This window comes from Larimichthys crocea, chromosome XXIII (assembly GCF_000972845.2).
Source record: "Larimichthys crocea isolate SSNF chromosome XXIII, L_crocea_2.0, whole genome shotgun sequence".
Taxonomy (NCBI): domain Eukaryota; kingdom Metazoa; phylum Chordata; class Actinopteri; family Sciaenidae; genus Larimichthys; species Larimichthys crocea.
The window spans coordinates 18,708,274-18,732,141 of NC_040033.1; the positions used below are offsets into that span (position 1 = coordinate 18,708,274).

General features: G+C 43.9%; 1 protein-coding gene across 20 annotated transcripts in view; it reads left to right on the plus strand.

Annotated features, from left to right (window-relative positions):
* Window positions 1-23,646, plus strand: part of svila (supervillin a) — a 75,881-nt gene extending 52,235 nt beyond the window's left edge. For 11 of the 20 annotated variants that reach the window (XM_027274121.1, XM_027274122.1, XM_019252887.2 and 8 more), the window contains 29 exons: window positions 761-1,274; window positions 2,793-2,970; window positions 5,483-5,621; window positions 7,597-7,650; window positions 9,563-9,646; window positions 10,099-10,155; window positions 10,688-10,853; window positions 12,069-12,143; window positions 12,524-12,550; window positions 12,977-13,063; window positions 13,631-13,808; window positions 13,915-14,087; window positions 14,941-15,096; window positions 17,089-17,225; window positions 17,681-17,828; window positions 17,926-18,071; window positions 18,171-18,346; window positions 18,490-18,643; window positions 18,749-19,028; window positions 19,405-19,559; window positions 19,660-19,765; window positions 19,878-20,085; window positions 20,201-20,334; window positions 20,425-20,580; window positions 20,795-20,938; window positions 21,104-21,225; window positions 21,468-21,623; window positions 22,419-22,439; window positions 22,783-23,646. In XM_027274121.1, coding sequence (XP_027129922.1) covers window positions 761-1,274; window positions 2,793-2,970; window positions 5,483-5,621; window positions 7,597-7,650; window positions 9,563-9,646; window positions 10,099-10,155; window positions 10,688-10,853; window positions 12,069-12,143; window positions 12,524-12,550; window positions 12,977-13,063; window positions 13,631-13,808; window positions 13,915-14,087; window positions 14,941-15,096; window positions 17,089-17,225; window positions 17,681-17,828; window positions 17,926-18,071; window positions 18,171-18,346; window positions 18,490-18,643; window positions 18,749-19,028; window positions 19,405-19,559; window positions 19,660-19,765; window positions 19,878-20,085; window positions 20,201-20,334; window positions 20,425-20,580; window positions 20,795-20,938; window positions 21,104-21,225; window positions 21,468-21,623; window positions 22,419-22,439; window positions 22,783-22,869 — 4,218 coding nt within the window. In that variant the 3' untranslated portion in view covers window positions 22,870-23,646. The remainder of the gene's footprint in view (window positions 1-760; window positions 1,275-2,792; window positions 2,971-5,482; window positions 5,622-7,596; window positions 7,651-9,562; window positions 9,647-10,098; window positions 10,156-10,687; window positions 10,854-12,068; window positions 12,144-12,523; window positions 12,551-12,976; window positions 13,064-13,630; window positions 13,809-13,914; window positions 14,088-14,940; window positions 15,097-17,088; window positions 17,226-17,680; window positions 17,829-17,925; window positions 18,072-18,170; window positions 18,347-18,489; window positions 18,644-18,748; window positions 19,029-19,404; window positions 19,560-19,659; window positions 19,766-19,877; window positions 20,086-20,200; window positions 20,335-20,424; window positions 20,581-20,794; window positions 20,939-21,103; window positions 21,226-21,467; window positions 21,624-22,418; window positions 22,440-22,782) is intronic. The other 9 variants (XM_019252885.2, XM_019252900.2, XM_019252886.2 and 6 more) reach the window with 7 other exon arrangements.
* Window positions 23,647-23,868: the final 222 nt, after the last annotated feature.

The window sequence follows — 23,868 nt, forward strand, 5'->3', positions numbered from 1 at the left end:
CACAACACTTGGCCGTATGAACTGTGTATCCATGCTGTGTGATTTCATTCTGAATGTTCAGCGCATGGCCCGGCTTCTGAGCAAGCTGTGACTCAGGTCTCATCATCCCGCTGTAGTGTGTGTGTGTGTTTGGATGGGTGATGCTGTGATGCTGCCGGCCCATATTTCAGCGAGGCCGTGGGCTTGAAAGGCGCCTCAGGGCTGGAGGAGAGGAGAGGAGAACAGAAGCACTTCACTGTGGTTCACCAGCAGCACTGAAAGCAGCTATTTGTCATCAGCTCGTCCGAAACTGGCAACTGTTTCAGAGAGGGGAAGCACGAGAGAGAAGACTGAAGCAGAGTTAAAGGACTTTATTTAAGATTTATCTCAGCACTTTTCTGGTTTTAATGGATACGTACTGTTGCTTATCATTCATTACTCAGCAGAAATGTCAGGTCAGTTCACATGTTTCTGATGTGAAGTAATGGTTATACATTTTCAAAGTGTGTCTTTTGGCTCCAGCTGGATGCATTGTGTATAGGAGGTTGGGGGAGGGGGTGCTGGCATGGCTTTGTGATGTGGGTTGCGACTGACCGGCGAGATAGGCTGCCCTTTTGATGCTCAGGAAGTGCACTGGGTCAGCCAGCCTGTGATTAGTCAGCGTGTTTCTCTCGATTTTGTGTGTGTGTGTGCAGTTTATCCGACCGGTGTCTCGGCCTCTGTGGCAGACTGACCCTCTTCTGTCTCTGTCTCTGTCTCTTTGTACCTCCTCATCCCACAGCTTCAGAACGGTACAGGCTCTCAGTTCGGACAGCCCCCAACTTCATCCTCCTCCTCCGCTCTGAGAGCAGGAGGCACCGTCTCCACTGACCATGCCGGTGACATCCACATAACCAGCGTGGCACCCCGGGTTGAACTCCTCCCCAACTCCACCTCTGACAACTCCCTGCCCCCACGCCACATAGACGGCCCGGTCTGGAAGGCCCAGGAATCCGTGGACCACCAGAGGTACCGAAGCTTTCCCCAGGAAGAAGACGGACCTGATCTGGGAGGAGGCAAACGAAAGCTGCCCTCTCCTGAGGGAGCAATCAGGCAGGCCCCTCTGCCCCAACCCCAGGCTGGAAGAGAGAGGTGGGGGGAGGTGGAGGAGGAGGAGGAGCAGCCACAGCGGCTGACCAGACAGGGGGTAGCTGTGCAGAGCTCAGAGAGCCACATGGTCCACGAGTGGCAGGAAGCGTATCTGAAAGAGGAAGGACAGTACGCAGACAGCCAGAGGAGCAGAGTCATCAGTGGAGGTAAGAGGAGGGAAGGATGTGTTTACACTTTCTTTGTTGTTTAAGATTCACATTTCTTGTTTCCTTCACTGTGCACTGCAGTGAATATCTCTTTATCTCTTTAACAAAATGCATTATTAAAGTTGGAGTTTTTTTCTGTGTACAAATGTAGTTGGTGACAAGTTGTAGTAAGTTTTGGATATTAGTCTTCAATGGAAAAAAAGAAAAAAGTGGTGCAGGATATGTGAAGGATGTGGATATAAAATAAAATAAATAAATAAATAAAAATATAAAAAGGAGGGATGTCTAACTAGCCAACATTAGCTGTCATTCAGGGGCCCAGTTGTGGTGATGATGGTTGTTTGGTTGATTTTTGTTTGGTGATTATGGTAACTATTATAGGCTGTCTGTTGCATTACCATGTTAGAATTTTAAAGTCAGTTTTTTAAACACAAAGTAAATTTAAGGTTAAGGTTAAATGGTGTTACTTACTTCCACAGAACAAAACTGTGTGTAAATGAGTGAATATTAGCATGCTAAAACATTATACCTAAGTATGACCAGCTCAGCATTGTCATAATATTGTCATGTTAGCATTTTAAAATCAGGTTTTTGTGTATATTCATAAAAGACCATAAAGATATGTCGTATGTTAACTTTCTTTACCAGAACAAAATCTCTAAGTGTGCAAATTGACAAATATTAGCATGCTAATATAGCATCCTGCTAAGTTGTTAGTGTTGTCATTTTGAGCATACTCATGTCAGTTTGTATTTTCTGTGTATTTATACGCTACAGTCAGGAATGTTTTGCTAGGCTAGCACATAAGTTAAAAGAAGGAAAGTGACGCTGGATAAGAGTGAAGTGGGGTTTTAAATATTTAAAGAGCTGAACTGTCAGACTGAATAAACACCACTTTCTCATTTAACCACATTTCCTGCGTCTGTGAAAATGTTACGTTCAGATTGTGGTTTCAGGCTTCCTTTATGTCTGAGCAGCGGTAGCAGACACTTAGATTGGCTCTGTATCAGTGAACAACTTGTTGTGTCTGGCTGAGTGGGGACAGAGCAGAGCAGTATGGATGCACTGACAAAAAAACGGGCAGCAGAGCCTCGACCAGCGAGCTCAGCGTGGGTTATTTGATTACAGCTGTGGCAGGGAGGTTTAAAGCTGTGAAAAGCATCTGCACTGCTTCTCACAGGCGGCTGAGAGCCTCTTGGTAAGCATGAAAGATGTCTGCTCCCACGCTGTTTCGTGCTGCTCACTTTGTGATGACTGTACTTTCTGCAAAACTCTGTAGTCATGGAGTTCCGGGAAGATTTGGAGGAGTGTATACTCCGCAGGGAATATCAGGGAGTTTGATAAATGGATTCATTTGCACAATGTGTTTTAAATCCAGTTTCACACCTCTGTGTTCACATTAGCCCATCCTGAGCAGAAAAACTGTGCCAGTGTAAATCTAATCCACCGTAGGAACCGTGTTAACATTTGTGGAGTTGCTGTCATGTTATTGATTTCACTCCTTCCTGTGTGTGACAGAGCTGCCAGAGTCAACTGTGCTAACATCCAGGGCAGCGTGTGGTTTGGCCAGGAGTGTGTGCCAGCCTCCAGACGCACACACGGACGGCGGCGGACACGGAGGAGGCCTGGTTCGACTCGAGCAGGGAGAGGAGCTGAGTGAAATGATGTCAGCCAGACACATGTCAATCAAAGAGAGGTGAGGCGTGGTCAGATCTGATGTTTCCTTCTTTTTTCGTGCAGCCAGGATGTTGTCCTACTCTGTGTAAGTGTAAGTTTTTAATCAGAATGTTATTTACGTCTAGAATAGCCTCCTTTTGGCCAGTAAATAAATCCAGTGAAGGTTAAGATGAATGAAGAAGACTCCCTTCATCCTCTGTTTGAAATTTGGGCCAGATGGAGACAGAAATCACATAATGAGGACAAAATGGAGCGAGTTAGTGGCTGTTTGAGTTCTTCATTTTTTCAACCACTGCTGGATGATGAGTAGAATATTGACTACAGCCGTATGTTGGATATAGAAGAGAGAGATCAGACATTTGCATTTATACTGAAGCCTGTGAACGCCACTAAACTTGCTGTCCGATATCTTCTAACAATGATTTTCACAAATCAGACATCAGGTCAACAGATCAGTGACAGTCATTTCTACATTCTCACATTCTGTGTTTCTAAGCTTGTTTCCTACACAGGAGGGAGACATGTTACTCAGTGTTACCACAGATCATTAAATTATACTGGATGTTTTTGTTATTTTCCACAAACCCCAACGAAAAGCCAAAACCAGCGTCTCTCAGTACTTTCCAACAGACTCCATCATTTCCTAAAAACATCATAAAACATCCGGACACTAGTTTTTAGCCAAACTGGAGGGGATAGAACATGTGACTGCTGTGGACATTTGGTGAAAGTGGAGTGAAATGTGTGTGTGTGTTACCAAGGGCAACAGTGTGGAAAAAGATATGTCACACAGACAATACAATAAAGAAGAAACACATGAAAATACAGAGCATGTTGTTACTGAAGCACTCACATTCAATCACTGCAGTGTGTTTTAAATGTTCCGGTCCATCCTGTAACTTGTAGCTGGAGCTCAGTATGATTACATAAGTCGTTACGTCACATTGTATTAACACACTCTATATTGATTGATGACATAATAGGAGTAAACTGGTGTTGACGACTGTGTGTTGTGTTCCAGCCAGCTCACGTTTGTCGCTCTTTCACCGCATCAGGACGTCTTTGACTCCCTCCAAAAGGATTTCCCTGTGCTCAGGATCTGTATCCCAGATACAGCTGGCCACGTCTGTTCAGTGTTACTTTCATCCTGTTATTTGGAGCCCGCGGGGCAGAACAGGACGTCTCCTCACTGGGTCACAGAGGGGCGCTTGTGAGTGGGGCAGAGGGCACCGCCAACACCCTGACCCCTCCATTATTGGGTCTGTCTGCCCCCCGCTCAGAGATGAGCGCTTAATAATTGAAGCTCTGTTCTTGTCGCACTCTACTTCAGTTTGTCATCTTATAATCCATCATGTGCTTCATGTGTCATCCCACTTCTCAACAACTCATTTAAAAGCTCGCTCGTCCAAACAGGGATTGAAAGTTCGTATGTCTTACTTCCCTCACTGTTGGCTGACGTTTCCTTCAACTCAAATAAACCTTTAACAAACCAAAGTGTGTCCAATACTCTCCCAGCTCCTGTTACACTGAGCGACATCGCACACAGATCTTTGTGTCTAATTGTACTTTAGCTGTCACCAGAGTGTTTATCCGTGATCCAGAGCTTCACAGTATTTCTAATGTGGCTAAGTGGCACGCCATCTGTCTCTGCACAGTGTCTGCAGGCTCCTGCAGATGAGACGCGTGGCAGCGTCTCTGCTTTCTGTTGGCTTCTGTGTTGTGACAGGTCGAGTTAAAAGCTCAGGGGAAGCAAAGAGATTTGAACAAGTGCAGTAAGTCTGTGCAGAGGAGCGGTCTATCTTCTTTTCATGCTCTGTATAAACTCTACGCTTAATGAAGGGATGGACTGATCTCTGGGCAGTATAGTTTTAATGTGTGCCTCATTTCTCATTGGTTAAATCCAATTTAATTCAAGCTAGTGAATGAATAAATCCAGTTTATCATATGATGTGCTGTTTGTGGAGATGATAGATCATGGGGTCTCTGCTGGTTCTGTGACCCAGTGATGCCAAGACTCCAGAACGGACAGACAGAGTTCCAGCAGTTAAATGTGGAGTCAGTTATTCTGGAGAAGAGTCTCAGAGCGACTCACGAAACCCAGAGAGAGGCATCCGTGACATCCAGGGAATGAGACTCAACTATCTTTGTCCAGACTGACTGACCCCACCTTGAAACTGTCTGTGAAATCACATTTTTACTGTACGTGTCAGTTTTTGTACAGATTTAACAAACAAGAGTAATGAGGAAACACTGTCATGTTATTACAGTGTGTCTGATAAAAGCCACACAAAAAAATCCGTTGTTGTAACAAGGTTTGCATTGTTCCTCCTTGTTCTCAGATGAAAAGCTAGCTGCTGAATAAGCAGCACACTGTTGTCTTTTTATTAGCTCCTCTTCAGCGATGCACTCACTGAACGTTGTCAGTGCAGTGTGTCTCAGAAGTTTAAATTACAAATGAGTTTTATTCTAAGCTCTATATTCTGAACTTCAGTGTGACTTATCCTCCTTCTGCTCCCCTCACCTCCCTTCAGAGTGGCCTTGTTGAAGAAGAGCGGCGAGCAGGACTGGAGGAACAGGATCAATAAGAAGCAGGATGTGGCGAAGGCCGTCGTGGGTGAACAGCAGCAGACTCAGCAGCACTGGGAGGTGGAGCAGAGCTTCATGACGAAGGTAACCACTTGACCAGCACACTCACTGCAGACCGAGACAGTCTGCGGCTGTCACGTCTGTTTCATTCTGCGTGTCATGACTGTGCGCTCCTTTCATGTCAACTTTAAAAGACGTCCTGTTTGAACTCCTTCATACTAAACCTCAGAACAAGTTCAAACACATGAACACCTCCGGGGAGCTCCTTAACTATCACTCCACCACTTTATACTTACGGGACTTGGCTTCAGTCATTTGATGTGATCCACAATGTTGCATTATGACAGCAAGCATTTCCTGTTCAGTACAGTTCTGTAACTGTCCGCTCAGAGGAATGTGAAGCTGTTAAATGACTCGTTTAACAGTAGAAACGTGAAAATGGATGTGGTTCCAGTTTGAATATCTCTGAACAGAGAGGTTGTGTATTGCGTGTGTGTGTGTCTTTTGGTTTCTTTGTCTCTGTCGTCCGCTCTGTTTCATCAACAGCTGCTCCGACTGTATCTACAGTTAATCTGCATTTATAGAGAATAGACACTGCTGTATCTGGATCAGTCGCACATTTTATTTTATGGTGCATGCTGTTTTTATTCCATGGATATTAAAATATTCAAATCACTTTATTTCATTGAAAAGTAACTTTTCATTTGTGCACACATGACAGTGAGAGTCGTATTATAAATCAGCGTTTTATTTTTAGAAAAGAGGGTTGCCCTCTAGAAAATGTAATTCAACATGAAACAGTCTTTTTTAAATTTTCCTAAATTTAAGAATTAGATTACAAGCTGCTCTTTCATCATTTGTCCATTTGATTTTCATTACATGAGCTAAAATAAGAACAGAACTCATAAATGTTAAAATGTCAATTTCCCATTTAACTTCATTGACAGTTTTATGTTTGGAGGCACAATAAAATCTAGTTTAATTCTGATAGTAGAAACAGCATTCTTACCATTAAAATCATCTGGGCACAGGTGGATAATGATCAATTTAATCAAATGATTTTACTTTCAGCCATAAACTTCCACACATCACAGTTTAATGTGTCTGTGTAATATCTGTTGTATATTACAGTAGTATTGATCAGAGGTTAATGAGATCAGTGTCCATTAAGGTGAATTTAAAGTCTTGACGACACATATTCAGATGGAATGTTTCATTTTTCCACAGAGGAAAGTGAATTAGTTAGTGTTCATTTCTTAAACAGTCAGTGACAGTAAGAGGTAATGACTGGCGTAGCTTCTGTATTTTAACCTGCTTTGCTTAATCTGTTCTTTCCACTGAACTACATGTTCCATGTAACCTTTCATTCTCCTGTTTGCTTTTGTCTCTGTTTGCATGTCCTTTACCTTTTTAAAAAAAATAAACCTCATTTCATCCTCTGCATGCTGAGTGTTGGCATCCTCTGTTTGTTTTTGTAGGGAGGGTGAGGGCGGGAGCGTACCTCTCTGTTTAGACATATTCACAACAACCACCGTCCACATGCAGCCAGGCTGTTTTTCTTTCCAGCTGCTTATCAGGGTTTGTCCAGCTCGACTCCACGGCTCTGCCTCTGCGTATTCTGATTTCAGCTTTTCAGTTCACGTCAGGTCAGGAAGATGCTACTGTGAATGATGCACCGACTTTTCTGGATGTTTGCTGCGTGATGTTTTAATCAGATCAGGAAAAAAAAGGAGTTTTAATCAAGTTCAAGTGATAGCTTTTTACGCCTCACATTCAGCAAGACCAGTGGACACAGTCAATTTTCCTATTTTAGATCAAAGAAGAGCAACACTACAGATCAGAAAAATCAAAGACTATTCCAACCAAGGATATGGTTTTTGATGAAAGTTACCACATGCAGACTGTGCATGGCTACTTAAAGGGCCTTACAATCCAGTCCAGCTGTTGTATTAGAAGTGTGCGTTCAGATTGAGGCATGTGATATGGACGTGATTCATCCTGGCAAGAACAGAGCCTTCAGAAAACATGTCCCTTCTCTCCTGCGGGTGCTTGTCTGTAGGACGATGAAGCGCTGATGATGATCGATGAGTTCGCTGTGTCCGACCAGCTATGGGTAAGGCCACCGTATGAGGCCGGAAACACACACATACACACACACAGTGGTGGTATTTATCAAGTGCACTTAAATTGGATTGGATTAGTGATCTAAATTCTCTATCCTTAATTGAATTTCCTGTCTGATAACACACCGTCTCTTGATAAATACATCCTGTGTGAGTCTAACACACATTCAAACATCTGTTTGTGTGTGTGTGTGTTTGTACATGTGGTGGTATTGTTCTTGGTACTCTGTGTGGGTGTTTCCCTTTATAATCATGGTGATGGTGTTGTGCTTCTCTAATTAATCCCACCTCTGGCTTCAGAATGATGACTGTCAGTCTCACACTGTGGATGTGTTTCTCTGTGTCCGGATGTTTAAAGCATAACTTTAATGGAGTTATTTCCCAGTCATGTGAGCTGTGTATGAAAGCTGGACTATAATGCTTATCCCTGTTCTAAAATCTCGAAGGTCAGGACTGTTTTTTAAATTCAAACAGTTTGGCACACTCCTGTTTCCTCTCAGTTCCAGCTTTTCAGAGCTGTAGGCAGCTGAAGTCATGTGCTTGATAATATTTCTCTGAATGCAGAAAATGACTGACATGAAGAAGAGTTTGCATTCTAATAATGCAAATATCTTTTTAAATTTGTTTGATTATTTTGTTCAAGCAGATTTAATATCTTCAAATATGACTTTTTAGATAGACTCTAATAAATGAAAGCTGCACTAATCAATATTGTTCTATTAACAATTGATCAAACTATATATTATGCAAAAAAGGCACACATACTGACAAACCCACAGAGGATTATTCTCCGATAAACCCTGCATAGCACAAACAACAGACAAAGTTAGTTAAAGAAGAGTGAATATGTATATAATGTATACTGTTGTTTCTGGATATGTAAATATGCACCATGACAACTTAATAAATTGGTATTATGTCAGTTCTGTGTTTACAGCTTGCTGCACAGCTGGCCCACGGCCAGTTTCATTAATATTGGTATAAAGGAGGAGATTCTGTCTACTCCACTCAAATTACACAGCTGACTGGTTAACAAAGGCTTTTAATAAACATGTGGACTGTAATGAAGCCAGAATGTACAGCGATACTCTTTAACTTCAATGTAGCTGCACAGTGAAATGAGTGAATAAAGTAAATAATGGGGAAGTGAGGGAGACAGGTTAAAAACATAGTACATAATCCAAAAATGGGCAACGATGTGGAGTGTGGGTGGAGCTGAGGCAGGCTGAATGACGTCTGGGTGCTTAAACAAGCCGCCTGTTAATGTTGGCCACCTGACAATCAAAGCAGCCATGCTGTTAATTCTGCATAACTATAAGACGTAATATAATTTGAACAGGTGAGTTGTATAAAAATCCACCCTCAGTACAGTTATCATGAACGGAGAAATGAGCTATAGAGACCAAAACTGTTTTTTGTACCAGGCTGTAAACATGTTTATTTCTGCTGTGAAGTTGGACATTTTAACATGGGGACTTATGGAGACTGACTCACTTCTTTAACCAGTCTCAAGTGGACGCTTGAGGAACTGCAGTTTTTGGCATTTCCGCATTGATTTCAGAGAGAGACAGAGAGCAGAGGCTGAGTCATTCAGACTTTTATCTTAGCAAGGGTAAAGCTTCAGACACACTGGATCCTACAGTTCCCAAAATGCAATGCCCACCTCGGTCCAACTCTACACGGCCCATTTGTTACACAGACCTTTCCACCATGAACTTGTATTCTCCGATCCCTAGTCAAGATAAACCTGATAATGACATCACTATGACATCATCAGTGGTTATTAGGTGACATTATACGACCAGTATTAACTGACCAGTAAACTGATCATCATGTGCCCCTTTAAATACTAATACACTGCCTGTCTGTGTGTGTGTTCTTCCTTTGGCCATGCCTCTATAGGAGCCAGTCTTTGCCTCTACTTTCTCTCCTCCTCCTGAGCCTCCTTCCCGTACTTGTTCTTCCCCTGATGAGTCAGTCAGCCAGGTAGGAAGCTGCATCAGCTCTTGCTGCGTTTTCCCTTTGCTTGCCTCTTCCCTCCTCCCCACCTACGTCACTGAGCTCTGTGATATATCCACATATCACAAACCCCAATGTGCAACTTCATGATTGGATTTGAACTGACTTGTTGATAAAGTTAAACACCCTGTACACAGAGTAAGGCTTTTCAAAAAAGCCCTTCAGCCATCATGTATTCTCACCCTTCAGCTACAACCATGCCCGCAAAACAACTACAGCAAGAGCACACAATGATCAATAGAGCTCTGAAGTCACAGGCTGCTGCTCCTCTTTCATGCTGCTAAATGTTCCCCCCCCACCCCAAAGCTTTGCCAGCATGGCAGCCCCTGCAGCTTGGACATTTTCTACCATCTTTTCATCCTTATCTCTAATACCTCATCCTTTCTTACCTTCCTCGTCCCATACTTCTGATTGTGAAGGCCACCAGATCCCCCAGACCCATGCAGGTGGATGAGAGACACCCCTGGAGACGGAAGGTGACCCTGTTAATATCTGTATGCAAATCCCCAAGTTCCCCCTGCCTGCAGTGGCAGCCTGTGCACACACAGTGAAATTGTTGAGTCTGTGTTCTTTGTCTTCACTTTAATTAACATTCATTTGTCTATGTCTAAAGTCATGTGCAACCAGCAGAAAATAAAGAAAATCAACAACTTTGGTTCCTTACTGGTCGACAACTTGTTTTCCATGTGAGGCAGGGACCCGTGCTTCTTGTTGTGTGTTAGTTATGTTATGTTTATGTTTAAAGTTTATGTTTAAAGTTATCCTTGCTGTTAAAGGAAACTCCACATTTAAAACACTTCATCACTGTTAAAAGCAGCCAATAGCAGTTTGAGATGCAGTCGTGGTTTCTGTTGTGTTTAAACAAAAGTCCTGTTGTGTGTATGGAAAAATCACAACCTGGTAAGTTATCACAGTGTACAAGTACCCTAAAGTGGATTATCCTTTAACTTTGAGTCCACCAAGACTGTTCAGTGTGAATAAAGGTAGCTTCTCTCTCTCCTTCCATAGAGAATCCCAGATGCTGAGATGGAGTGCCAGAGCATCGAGGCTCACATGTCAATCCAGGAGAGGAAACAGCTGATAGTAGCCCAAGAGGAGGCCTGGAAGTCCAAAGGCTACGGAGCTGCCAACGACTCCACCCAGTTCACTGTGGCCGCACGCATGATGAAGAAAGGTCAGACGGTGTCACTGTGATGAGAAACTAAACGAACATACTTTCTTTACAAGCCTTTTTTCCATATATCACATGTTCATGCACACGTTGCACCACAGAGAGGTTAAGTCCACAGTTCAGTTTCAGCTCCATGCCCTGAATCCTTCAAAGCCCGCCTTATTAGCAGTGGAGCGGAAAACGACTCCTTTTCCCTCCATCAGGCTCAGACACACCAGCTATCTAATGCGAGGACTCTGCTCAGGCAGAAAACGATGTTATGGTTGGAGTTTTTCCCCATTAGTTTCGGGCTCTGCCAGAGGGGGCAAATGCAAGGATCCATTTGTGTTTTGGGGGCGTCAGTGGGTTTGGCCAGATTGTGGCTAATGCAGGGATTAGCATCAGAAATGTTCAACCAGCTTCAAAGGCATCAGTTCCTCTGTAGCTTTGGCTGCCTTTAAGGCCCATGCTGTTAGCTCTGATTATTTACTTCTTCTTAGCTTCATAATTCCAGCCTCACCACTCCTGCACATGATTCCTCATTTCCCAGCAAGTCCCTGAAAATAAAATTCTCTAAAGCAAATAGAAAATGTGGTAAAACTCAAATCAACACTTTCTTTCTTTATTCTTTCCCCTCTATTCATTTAGATAAATTGTGCACAATGCAAAAACAGACTAAAGACTAGCAAACAAACTTCAGTCCTGTTCTGATCTATGACATTATATCAATAATAAATATCATAGGTATGCAATCTAGTTAATCTAATTTTGAAAACCTTTCATAGAAATCACATTCTGCACAACAGGACAGGACAAAAGGAACAACCAGTCCATTCCTACTGAAATGTGTCCATGGTAATAGCTTGCATAGCCAACGGTGGTCAACTGGCACTAAACGTGCTAGCATATTAGCTCACTAGCGGTAGTGCTAGCTCGGCTAGCCCCATCAGTCACATGCCCCTCATCCTGCAGAATGGAGAGGCCCTTTAAGAGTCTGATAATGTGTCCTACATTTAATTAAGACAGAGGTCCACCCACCTATATCTAACTGTGTTTACTACAACTACTTATTAGTTGTCTGTAAGCCAACTGTCTTCAAATGTGTCTAATGACCTGTTCTTTGGTGTAAACTGAACCAGTGTTCTAGTGACATCACAATCTTTGTCTTAAACCGATGAAATTAAACGTATGATTCTGTGTCATTGTTTAAGTTCACGCCTGTCTGTGTTCATACAACAGGGTTGGCCCCCTCACCCCTCCAGTCTCCATCCAAACCCAAGAACAGCAGCGTCGCCATCTCCAAACCACAAGAAGGTCAGTTTGACGCTCGTCTTCCTCTCTGCGTCTATGTTTCCCTGGTGTCCTCTGGTTACCTGTTGTGTCACACTGTTGTCATGTGGAGACGCTCAGTTCATTTAGCTGTGTTAATGGAGGCCGGGGGGGCTGAGCTGCTGCTCCGATCTGATTTAAACTTAATGACATGACTTTGTTACATCCTCAACTGTCAGCAGACACACATCCTGCACACAGCTAATTAACTGAACACTCTCTAATTCAGGTGGATACCTGATTCTGAGTCAGTGAGCTGACAGTTTGTCCACTGAGGCTAAATGTTTTACAGGTTTTGAACTGATCCTGTGTCAGATCTCATTTGATCACAGTGTAATTGATTGTCTTTGCTTCTCTTTCAAAAGACATGGAGGAGATGTCTGACAGTGAAGGTGTATTACCGTTTTTCTTTTTGGTGTTGCACTGAATGTAATGTTCATCATCATCACCAAAACACAAACATCATCAACACTAATGTGGCTGATGTTGCTGACTTCTATTACGCTGTGAGAGCCTAATAGAATATAAACCATGGGACAGTGTGTCCATATATGCATGAGTCTGAAGAGTCATATTCATAGAGTCATAAAATCATATTTAGTGGCTGTTATAATGTGTTACAGTGCTTGTGTGTGACATCTGCGGCAGTGAATAAATATGTTCAGATCAACTTCGTCATGACTTCAAGCTAATGTTGATGCTCACTGTGAAGCATACGTGTGTGACCTCAGACTGCCTGCCTGTTCAGAGATCAGATCTGTGCTAAAATCAAACACAGTCAATTTATGGCCCTAACAGCTGAGTGTGTGTGTGCGCAGAGATCAAGGCCGTACCAGATCTGAACCTGGAGTCAGACTTGAAGCTGGATAAACTGGAGTCATTCCTTGGCAAGCTCAACAGTAAAGGTCAGTGTTGTTCGGCACGTCTGTCTATAGGAGGGTAGGTGACGCCTTTTCTCCATTAAAATATGATCCAGTTTCATTAAAATAAGGCATTTAGTTTGTGATCTGTGACTTAATAATCACAGGAGACACCCTTCACCTGATTAAATGTCTGTGTAGCACCAAAATGATTTAAAATCTGTTATTTGATGGCAGAAAATGTTTACAATGTTGCTTTAATAACTGGAAAAAACATAATCACGTCTCCTTGCTCCCCCTCTCCCCTCAGTTCCTGTCCATTTGTAGTCATGTTCAGTTCTGTGTTGTCACATCCTGCCATCAACAATGAAATCTACCATTATTTCAAAAATAGCATGCATAGAGACTTGGTCTGTCTGTAAGTGATCATGAAACCATGATCAAAGCTGCAATGTAAATTTGACATTAATACATAATTAAATAAATAGGCACAAGCTTAATAAATGTATTGGAAACACATTGCCCAGTTATATTTTCACAGGTTTTATCTCCAGTCGAATGAATTAATGAATTCTGGATCACATGATCTCACCTCATGTTGTCCCTCCTCAGTGTGTGGACTGCCAGAACCGACCATCACAGTTACACAGAAGAAGGTAAAGGAAGTGATGACCCTGGAAGACGAAACATTTTCCAAGTTTTACCGCCAAGTGGAGGAGCTTCCTGTCACCACCAATAAGGTGGCAATAGATGACGACTTTGATGCCATCTTCGGCCCCCAGGTGCCAAAGTAAGCTCTCGCTGCCAGAGTTTGTTTTTTTTTCAGTTACGTCCCTGACTAAATCCTCAATGTGGGACTCTAACTCTAACACGCAGCTCCTCTGACTTCTCCCCAGGCTGACCTCGGAGATGGTGCAGCACAAGCGAGCAGTGCGCCCAGCGCGTAACGTCCAGGCATCGAGGAACCCTCTGAAGATGCTGGCTGCCAGGGAGGACATCAGGCACGAGTACACGGAGCAGAGGCTCAACATCGGCCTGCTGGAGAGCAGAAGGATGAAGGCTGAGAAGAGTGAGTGAGGATGGATGAGGAGCTGGAAAATGCATGAGACCAAAACACTCAGGGACACAGCATGTGACGAGCTCCTCTGTCCACATTACTTCTACATTTGCACAATAAAACAAAATCTAATTCTTGATGTAACATTCTGAAACTTTGATCTGTACATAAGGCATCAAATCATTTCATTAATCAGTGTGTGGTCACAAAAATCACATGGGAATGTCATTTTAAATAAACTGCAGTACATGTTTGTCATCCTGTCTTCACCTTCGTGTTGTGTTGTGAAAAGTTGCTGAACCATGTGAACATGCGTGAGCTTTTATAGATGTCCTGCATGGACAATGGACAAGTGAAAGCAGTTCTAACTGTGCAATAAATGTGCTTTTGTCTTGTCTTTATAAGATGTGTTCACCTACTGTTTGTATCAAAAGTCTGCCACTTGGCAGATCTGTGTCAGAAAATGAATCCTAACTAATGTTGTGGAGTCTATAAATTGTCTTCATGCTGTGAATTAACCCACTCAAGATTTGAGACTTCTGCTGACCTACATCTGGGACTGGAGTCAGTTTCCTGTCATTGTACAGAGCAGTCCTCAAAAGCTCAGTGTTGTTTTTAAGCTGGACACAAAGTCAATGTCATGTTACTTCCCAAACTTCCTCCTTCAGCTCCCCTGACAGCAATAAAAACACGTCTCCACTGTCTGGAGTCTTCTACATTTGTTGCAGTCACATAGTGAATTTTCTCTCCAGCTGCTGCCTCGTCTGTGTTTGGGGGCTTCATGTAATGTTTTAAATGTTGGGTGTCATGTCTGCTTCTTTCAGTCTCATGTCTCCTCTCTGTGCTCTGTTCTGTTCACTTGCAGTGAATAAGAACTCTGGTTTCTCTGACGTGGCTCTGGCCGGTCTGGCCAGCAAGGAGAACTTCAGTAACGTCAACCTGCGCAGCGTCAACATCTCCGAGCAGATGTCCAACAACAGCGCTGTGCCTTACAAGAAACTCATGCTCTTACAGGTCAAAGGTCAGTTGAGTGAACAGGCCCCTCTGACGTATACACCTGCACTCACAACAGGTCACTCATTTATAGTTTACTGCACCATGAAGACAGAGACATTCAGTGATAAGTCCAGATTAGACTTATACTTAGAGCAATGGCTCTTAAAGGTCTAGATCTAGGTCCACATTTTAGGCTGATTTAACACCCATTTGTTTTTATTTCCATCCATCCTCTTCACCTGTCAGTAGATTTAAAGCCAAACCCACAATAGCCTTCCAACTAAGTAGTAAGTAATTTAGTCTTTTGAGCATCTAAAATGAGGAATTGGTTTCAATCCAAAATTATAGATTTAATTGAAATCTTTGTAAACTTTTCTGATATTTGGTTTGAATTTTGTTGGTTATACTCAGACATTTATTGTAAAAAATGACGCCATTAATTCTGTGTATCACAAAAACAATCCACATCAGTTGACCTCCCTGCTCCTGCTCAAGCTGCCGCTTCATGTCTGAGCCAACTAAACAGCGAACTGTGTTACACAATAACACAAACATTTGATACCTAACTTTGATATTTTGACTATTTCAAGCCACACTCCAGATCCTTTAAGTCCTGACAAAGATGCTCTAACCCGTCTCTGATCCAGGCTCTACTTGCTGTGAGGAAACAGTGCTGACCTCTGCTGCCTGTTTATATATACAGAAGCAGCAGTTATGCATGTTAAATAGAACAAGATAAAAGAAAATCTGTGGTTTGCAGAAAAAGAAAAGTCATTTTTGAAAACTAATAGCCAGGCTTTTTTTTTTAAAGTCATGCTATGTTTAATTGTGTGGCTCTGTTTTTGGCTGAGTTAGTATCTTGACCATCAACAGGCTAGCTGTACTGTAAACACGCTGTAACACCTGTTAGACACAGGAATATGCTAATATGCTCACAGTGACTATGCTGGTTTTTAGCAGGTGTGGTTACAATGTTCACTATCATAGTTAATGTTGAAGGCTAACATTTGCTAATTAGCAATAAACACAAAGCACAGCTGAGGCTGATGGGAAATTTACTCAGCCATTAAAGTATTGGACAAATGTCAAATTTGACCAGATGATGGCGCTAGATGAATGGTGTCTTTTGGTGCGTCACAATAGTCACGGCATACACACTCTTTTGTTTGTTTTTTGTCGTCCTTACGGTCAGAACACACCCTACTTAACTCTAGAACCACAAGCAGCGACTGGAACCACAGGTTTACAGCAGGGACTCCAGCCAGATGTCAGGCAGCCACAATAAACACAGGGCTGTCTACTGCGTAACTGTAATAAGGATCTAATCTGAGAGAGCACAGAGGTCATCATGGCTTCCCGAAGTTTCTCTTGAAAGCACAACTGTTAGAAAAGCAAGTGTAGCCGCATTGAATGGAAAGTGTTACCGGCTTTACATTCAGTTGTTGTAAACAAATGGCTGCTGTTTAACGCAAAGCTCTGGAGGATGCTGCTTCAAGGGTGTCCTTTCCAGAGGATATCTAAAATGGGAGACGAGAGTTAGTCTATTTCGGTGTCTTTACACCTCCTCCACACGTCTGCTGGTGACAGCTGTGGCTCTAAATCATTCTCCCCAGGTCACCTCACGCTATCCTGGGCTCATCCTCTCCTCCGAACCCCTGCAGTCTGTAATCCAGAGCAAATCCACTACACCGGGGGTACCGCTTTGTTCGGAGGTGACCATGCTTTAGAATAGCTTGGGATCACCTGGAGGGCCAAGAGGATCGTGAGTTCCCCTAAAATTAGAGGCCCACAGAGGTTTTAATTAGACTAATGTATGATTTGACGTGGGTTGACTACTGTCCAGGCCACATTAAGCACTCTGGAAAGAGAGGTTAGGACAAGACTGATGCATGTACGTACATGTCCAGGGTCAAATGGTGGCACATCGTTGCCCCACACTCTTAGTCCGATAATCCAGCCGTGTTGACAGTGATGATCAGAGCTGTCTCTGATAAGCCACCTGTCTGTGTATCATTAGGCCGGCGGCACGTCCAGACCAGGCTGGTGGAGCCCAGAGCGTCCTCCCTGAACAGCGGCGATTGTTTCTTACTCATCACGCCACACCACTGCTTCATCTGGACCGGAGAGTTCGCCAACGTCATCGAGAAGAACAAGGTCTGGCACCGAGACAAAAAGTAACAAGACCGTTTGAGTTTCAGTTCCATCAACACAGGTGGAGTACCAAGTGCTGCTATGTAGGGCAGACTTCACGTGCAGGATGTAAACACAGCGCGGGGAGGAAGCAACGGTGGCACAGCGCAGGAAGTGTGTGTGTGTGTGTGTGTGTGTGTTGGTTGTTGCAGGAAAACAAGGCTATTGTGCAAAGCCTAGACCGGTCTGATGACCTTTGATTGGCTGAACAGAGCGGTGACCTCAATTGGACAGAAAGGAAAGCTCTGACTCACTTTATTTATGAGGTTGTTTGAGTTTAGCTCATTAACGTTTGCAAAAGTTTTGGCCAAGTATGAACACTGCTATTGAAGAGTACAGAGCGTCTGTGTTTTTAGTGTTCTATAAACAAAACTCATCTGTTTAACGTAATAAAAGTGCTTCTCTTGTCGTTTTTTCAGGCTTCAGAGTTGGCTAACTTCATCCAGAGCAAGAGAGACTTGGGTTGCCGTGCTAACTATGTCCAAGTCATCGAGGAGAGCGTCAACACACACAGCCATGCTGCCAAGGATTTCTGGAAGATTCTGGGAGGGCAGTCAAGTTTTCAGTGTAAGGATTTGAATCTGACATAAACTAACCTGGAGGGAACGTCCCTGAGGTAATGAAACACAAGCTGATGCCCCTTTTCTTTTCCTTCTTCTCGTAGCTGCAGGAACACCAGATGAAGACGAGCTGTACGAGGGAGCCATCGTGGAGACAAACTGTATTTACCGACTGATGGATGACAAACTGGTTCCAGATGATGATTTTTGGGCAAAGATTCCTCGTTGTTCCCTGCTCAACCCCAAGGAGGTCAGACAACCTGAAATGTCACTTTGTGTGGGAGACAGCAAACGCTGGGTACTGTGGACTGGCCAAATAAAAACAGTCTCTGTCTGTGTGTCTGTGCAGGTTTTGGTGTTTGACTTTGGCAGCGAGATGTACATATGGCACGGAAAGGAAGTGACACTGGCACAGAGGAAGGTGGCCTTCCAGCTGGCCAAGCACCTGTGGAACGGGACCTTTGACTACACGAACTGTGATATCAACCCACTCGACCCGGGAGAGTGCAACCCACTCATACCCAAGTATGGAAACATAATAGCACAGTACACTTGTACAATGAGATACTTCTGCAAATTAAACTTAGTGCACAGGAACGTTCAGGATGTAGACGTTAATCATGCGTTAGATTCACAGCACTGACGTAGTGTCGCCTCCTCACCTGTAGGAAAGGTCAGGGCCGACCTGACTGGGCAGTGTTTGGCAGACTGACTCAACACAATGAAACCACCCTGTTCAAAGAGAAGTTCCTGGACTGGAGCGAATCCAGGAAAACACCCAGTCCTGTAAAAAACACCAACGACCACATCACTGATCAGAAGGTATCAACACTGATACTCACTCCTATGATCACAGAGGATAATATTCATACAGATTATGTCCCTGTCTGCCATCACTCTTATTTCTGTCCTCCATCTTCTCCTAAGGAGCAGTCCACCTCCGATCAGCCCCGTGCATACGACGCCTCCCTGATGCTGCCCCTCCTCCAAGGGCCTGTCTGCACCAAACTGGACGGGTTCAATGTGGGCCGGGGCTACGGCCTGGTGGAGGCGGAGGAGTGGCGGAGCTATGAGATCAGCACGCTGGCGGTGGAGGTGTGGCACATCCTGGAGTTCGACTACAGCCGCCTGCCGGGTCAGAGCATCGGCCAGTTTCACGAGGGCGACACGTACGTGATGAAGTGGAAGTACATGGTCAGCACGGCAGGTTAGTCGTCTGTTCTCTACTGAACTAAACCACTGCTGATAAGAGTCTGCAGCTTGTCTCCTGCTCAGAAGCCACTGCACAAGATGATCCTAGTTTTTATGTAGGTTACTGTCAATCTAGGCCATTCAACATGTCCTCACTCTGAATAGACAGCAGTCATCTCTATTTACAGACAACACGTGGTATTCAGAGTTGTTAACCAGAAGAGAAACTCTGAGTGTGTGGTCAGAAACCGGACCAAAAAGTTAACATTAGATCTTCCTTGAAAAATCAGGTTCCATGAATATTTCATATAAAATGAGTCTGAACTCAATTCCACAGATGAAAAAAATGGGGATATTGTGGGCCAAAAAAATGACAAGATTCTTTCTAACAGTTGGGAGGAGACAGAACCCTGAGCAGCTAAAGACGACGGGAGCCGGGAAGGAGAAGTGCTGCTACTTCTTCTGGCAGGGGCGCAACGCCACCGTCAGCGAGAAGGGAACGTCGGCACTGATGACGGTGGAGCTGGACGAGGAGCGTGGAGCACAGGTACATGAAAGAGTATTGGTGTGTGAGCGAGAAAGGTCGTCATGAATCATCTGCTGGTCATGGTGTTGTGTAGGCTTCACTCCTCTCCATCTTCCTCCAGGTTCAGGTCCAGCAGGGGAAGGAGCCTCCGTGTTTCCTGCAGTGCTTCAAAGGAGGGATGGTCATCCACTCAGGGAAGAGAGAAGAGGAGGAGGAAAACTCCCAGAGTAAGCCTGCGTCACTGCTTTAAGACAAACACAAACTCCACCGTGTTCTGCCCTAAATGTATTCACGTGTCCGTCTCCATGACCTCTCACTCTGTCCCCACCCCCCCTCTAGATGACTGGCGTCTGTACTGTGTGCGGGGCGAAGTGGAGGTGGAGGGCCACCTGCTGGAAGTGGCCTGTCACTGCAGCAGCCTACGCTCTAGAGTCTCCATGGTGCTGCTGAGCGTCAGCCAGGCTCTCATCTACCTGTGGCACGGCTGCAAGTCTCAGAAACACACACGGGACGTGGCACGCACCGCCGCCAACAAGATCAAAGAGCAGTGAGTGGAAACTTTCCTCACAAGTCAAAGTCGATTTTCATCCTGCAAAACACATCCAGACACAGACATTATACTGCCTCATCATCAGTCAGTGTGACGCTTTGTCTTTGCGCAGCTGTCCTCTTGAAGCAGGCCTCCACAGCAGCAGCAAGGTGACCATCCGGGAATGCGATGAGGGAGCCGAGCCCACAGGATTCTGGGAACCCCTCGGGAGGAGGGACAGGAAAGCGTACGACTGCATGCTGCAAGGTAAGAGGACCAAAGAGCGTGAGACCTTTTTTATTTTTTAAAATCCTTTACTGTAATCAGAGCTGTAACTGCACAACCTTTGACCCTCAGATCCGGGGAGGTTTAACTTCACACCACGTCTGTACCAGCTGAGCAGCAGCTCGGGGGAGTTTGCAGCCGTGGAGTTTCTTTTTCCTGCCAGAGACCCCAAACAGGTCAACTCCATGCCCTTCTTGCAGGAGGACCTTTATGCAGCTTCCCAGCCAGGTACACACACACACACTTTATCTAACTGTACATGTGAAGATAACAAATACTCTAGCTTAAATTATTACTGTCACTCTATGATCACTTCATGTGCTGAAGAGCTAATACTCTCCTAAATCCAACTCATATCCACAAACTATAAGAAACTGACGAGCGACCACTTCAAGAAATTGTCCTCTCTCCTCTCTCCGTGTTTTGTTTCTCTGGTGTTCAGCTCTGTTCCTGGTGGACAACCACCATGAGGTGTATCTGTGGCAGGGCTGGTGGCCTCAGGACAGCGAAAGCACCGGCTCAGCCCGAATCCGCTGGGACTCAGACAGGAAGTGTGCCATGGAGACTGTGCTGCAGTACTGCAGAGGTACTCCACTTCCATCCTTCTTCTTGTTACACACAAAGAACTCTCGTAATCCTGATTAGTCTGGATGGTTTCCCTCAGAAAGATGAATGTGAAGTTTAAAAAACAACTATTAAATTACTTGGATGTCTCTTTTAAAACTGATGACGTGTTGTTTTGTTTCCACAGAAAAGAATGAGAAGAAACCTCCCAAAGCGTATCTGATCCACGCTGGTCTGGAGCCACTCACCTTCACCAACATGTTCCCCAGCTGGGAGCACAGAGAGGACATCGCTGAGATCACTGAGAGGGTGTGTGAATCAAATCATCTTATCTGATTACTCCCAGCTACATCATCTGATATGAACCAGTGTTGCCTGTAGCCATTAGTGTACCGACACACATGCACTTATTGAACAAAAGTAGAGACTTCTTTTTTCATGACTACAGGTCTAGGCCATTATCCCTCATTGATTTTTTTCCTAATTCAGTTTGTTATCTAGCATCCTGGGTGCTCTCTGTGTTGAAACAAATATTTTGTGTGTGTTTTCAGGAGGCAGAGGTGTGTAACCAGATTATCCTCGTGGAGGACGTGTTGGCCAGGCTGTGTAAGACCACGTACCCGCTGGCTGATCTTCTGGCTCGGCCGCTGCCCGAGGGCGTTGACCCTCTTCGTCTGGAGGTCTACCTGACTGATGAGGACTTTGAGGTAAGAACAGGCTGTTTAAATTGTTTAATCATTTATTTGTGGTGCATTAGAAAAGCAACAGAGAATTATCGCAGTTCCTTTCAGCTCTGCAGAGCATTTTTGTCTGTTTTTAACTTTTTATCTTATCTAATAAATCATATTAAACTGTTTGGTAACACTTTAGCCACATAAACTGTGATATCCAGCTGCTTTGTTACCCCCAAGTGGCCAAATGATTCTTTAAATAAGAAATTCTTCTTATTGCCAGTAACTCCACCAAAGACCAAAATAAAGTGTGTTAGTCTTTAGTACTCCAGCAATGACTCCAGTCTTTGTCACAGAAATTTAGTTTTATTTTTCCAAAAGGTTCAGTCACTCAGTTAGATTTTAGAAAGCATTAGTCAAACAGGAGTCAGGAGGGAGTAATTCACATCCAGTTTTAGTGAGTATTTGTGGCATCAGGACAGTGAGAGGTGGAAACAAACTACAGTGCAACAATGATTTTCCTGACACACATTCTCTGCTGGCCTGTTTGCAGAATTTGTTGACCACAGTAAGAAATATGAAATATCACCAACACTTTGCTTCAGGTCTAACTTGTTTACTGAAATGTGACTTTGATAAAGAGTCTTGATTCTCTCTGCAGGACTCTCGTTACGTTCTGCAAACGTTTGCTGTTCCCTGGCTGATCTGTGATTCTGTATATATCGCTTAGCTTTTTCATTGCTGTCTTTTTTCTTTTCACAATCTTGTCTTTCATCACCATCTTCTTGTCTTTTTGTGAACTTACCTGTTTTCATTCATTGCACCCTCCAGGGTGCAGGGGCTTATGGGAAGGTGAGTCATCTGACGTGAGCATGGATGAGCTGGACTAGCACTCCCGTTGCACAGCATCCTCACTCACTTTTACCACCACCTTTCCAACCATGTTCTCTCTCATAAAACATAACATTTGTTCAGCATGCCGCACGCTCGCAATCTACAAGTTGGTGTGGAGATGAAGTGAATCCTGTCAACTTTGAGACAGAAACATATTTTACTGAGGATGTGTGCTCTTGATCTCACAGTGCACGAGTGTGTTCTTCACCTTGCAAGCTGCAGGATTGATCTGTATGGTCAGCTGTCATGTGACTGCTTCATGCTGATGGTGTATGTGTGTGTGTGTTGGCTGCTCCCACAGAAAGGCTTGGAGATGAGCAGAGAGGAGTACGGAGGTTTACCTGGATGGAAGCAGGTCAACTTGAAGAAAGCTAAAGGACTTTTCTAAATGTTTGAAATCTACCTGAAGACGAGAGAGAAAGCCACCAGGAGGTTTGTTTTGTTTACGTCTGAGCTGCCCAGGTCGAGGACGGACGATGGGAGCGATGACGGGGCTGAGGAGGTGATCGATCAGTGATCGAGACGTGTGCCAGCTTCTTCTTCCCGTCTGCTTTTTGTGTATTTTGCTTGTATGAGAAAATGTAGCTGACGTGTGTTAATAGTTGTTCTTTACATTCACACACACACACACACTTGTACATATGTACCATATGCCATTACATTGTCAGCCATCTGTTAGAGTGGGAGCAGGTCAGTCAGCCTGTTCAGCACACAGCAGACTGCTACTCTTACATGTACCCAGTGCATTACAAATAATTTATATTTATATCAAATCCATACAGGAATTAAAGAAAAACAACATGAATATTCACTGAGCTAAAAATGACTGAATGAACTGTATACTGACTGTTGAGGAGTTTGTGTCATATGTTAATAAATACTGGATATTACAGATCTTCTGTTGTACAGTTCACCATTTTGCCATTTGCAGATCAGACGATGCAGCTTTATTTGGATGTTGTTGTTTTTGTTTGAGACAGAAGAAAAGGCACAGGGTCAGTTTAAAGGTAAAGATAAAGTGACGATTAAATGTTTGATTTTTAACCCTTCAGTGTATAGTGCCTTGCTTTGTGTACAGTTTCTATACAGATTCTAGTCTGCATTTTGAAGACTTTTTGTGATATAAAGAAATATTAGAGAAATAAAGCCTGGAAGTTGGACATCAGAACTTTTTGTTGCCTTTTTTCGTCCTCATCTAACCGCACTACCGCAGTTATCATCCAGTAGAGGGCAGTATTACACTAATCTCTGTGGACTGATGATGATCAGATGATCAGTTGGATTCATGGTGAGTCACATTGAACATTAGATGACTGTTGTATCAATAACACAGGACACACACTCAAACTTTCCTCCTGTGGACACCATTCTTCTTCTTCTGTGGTAA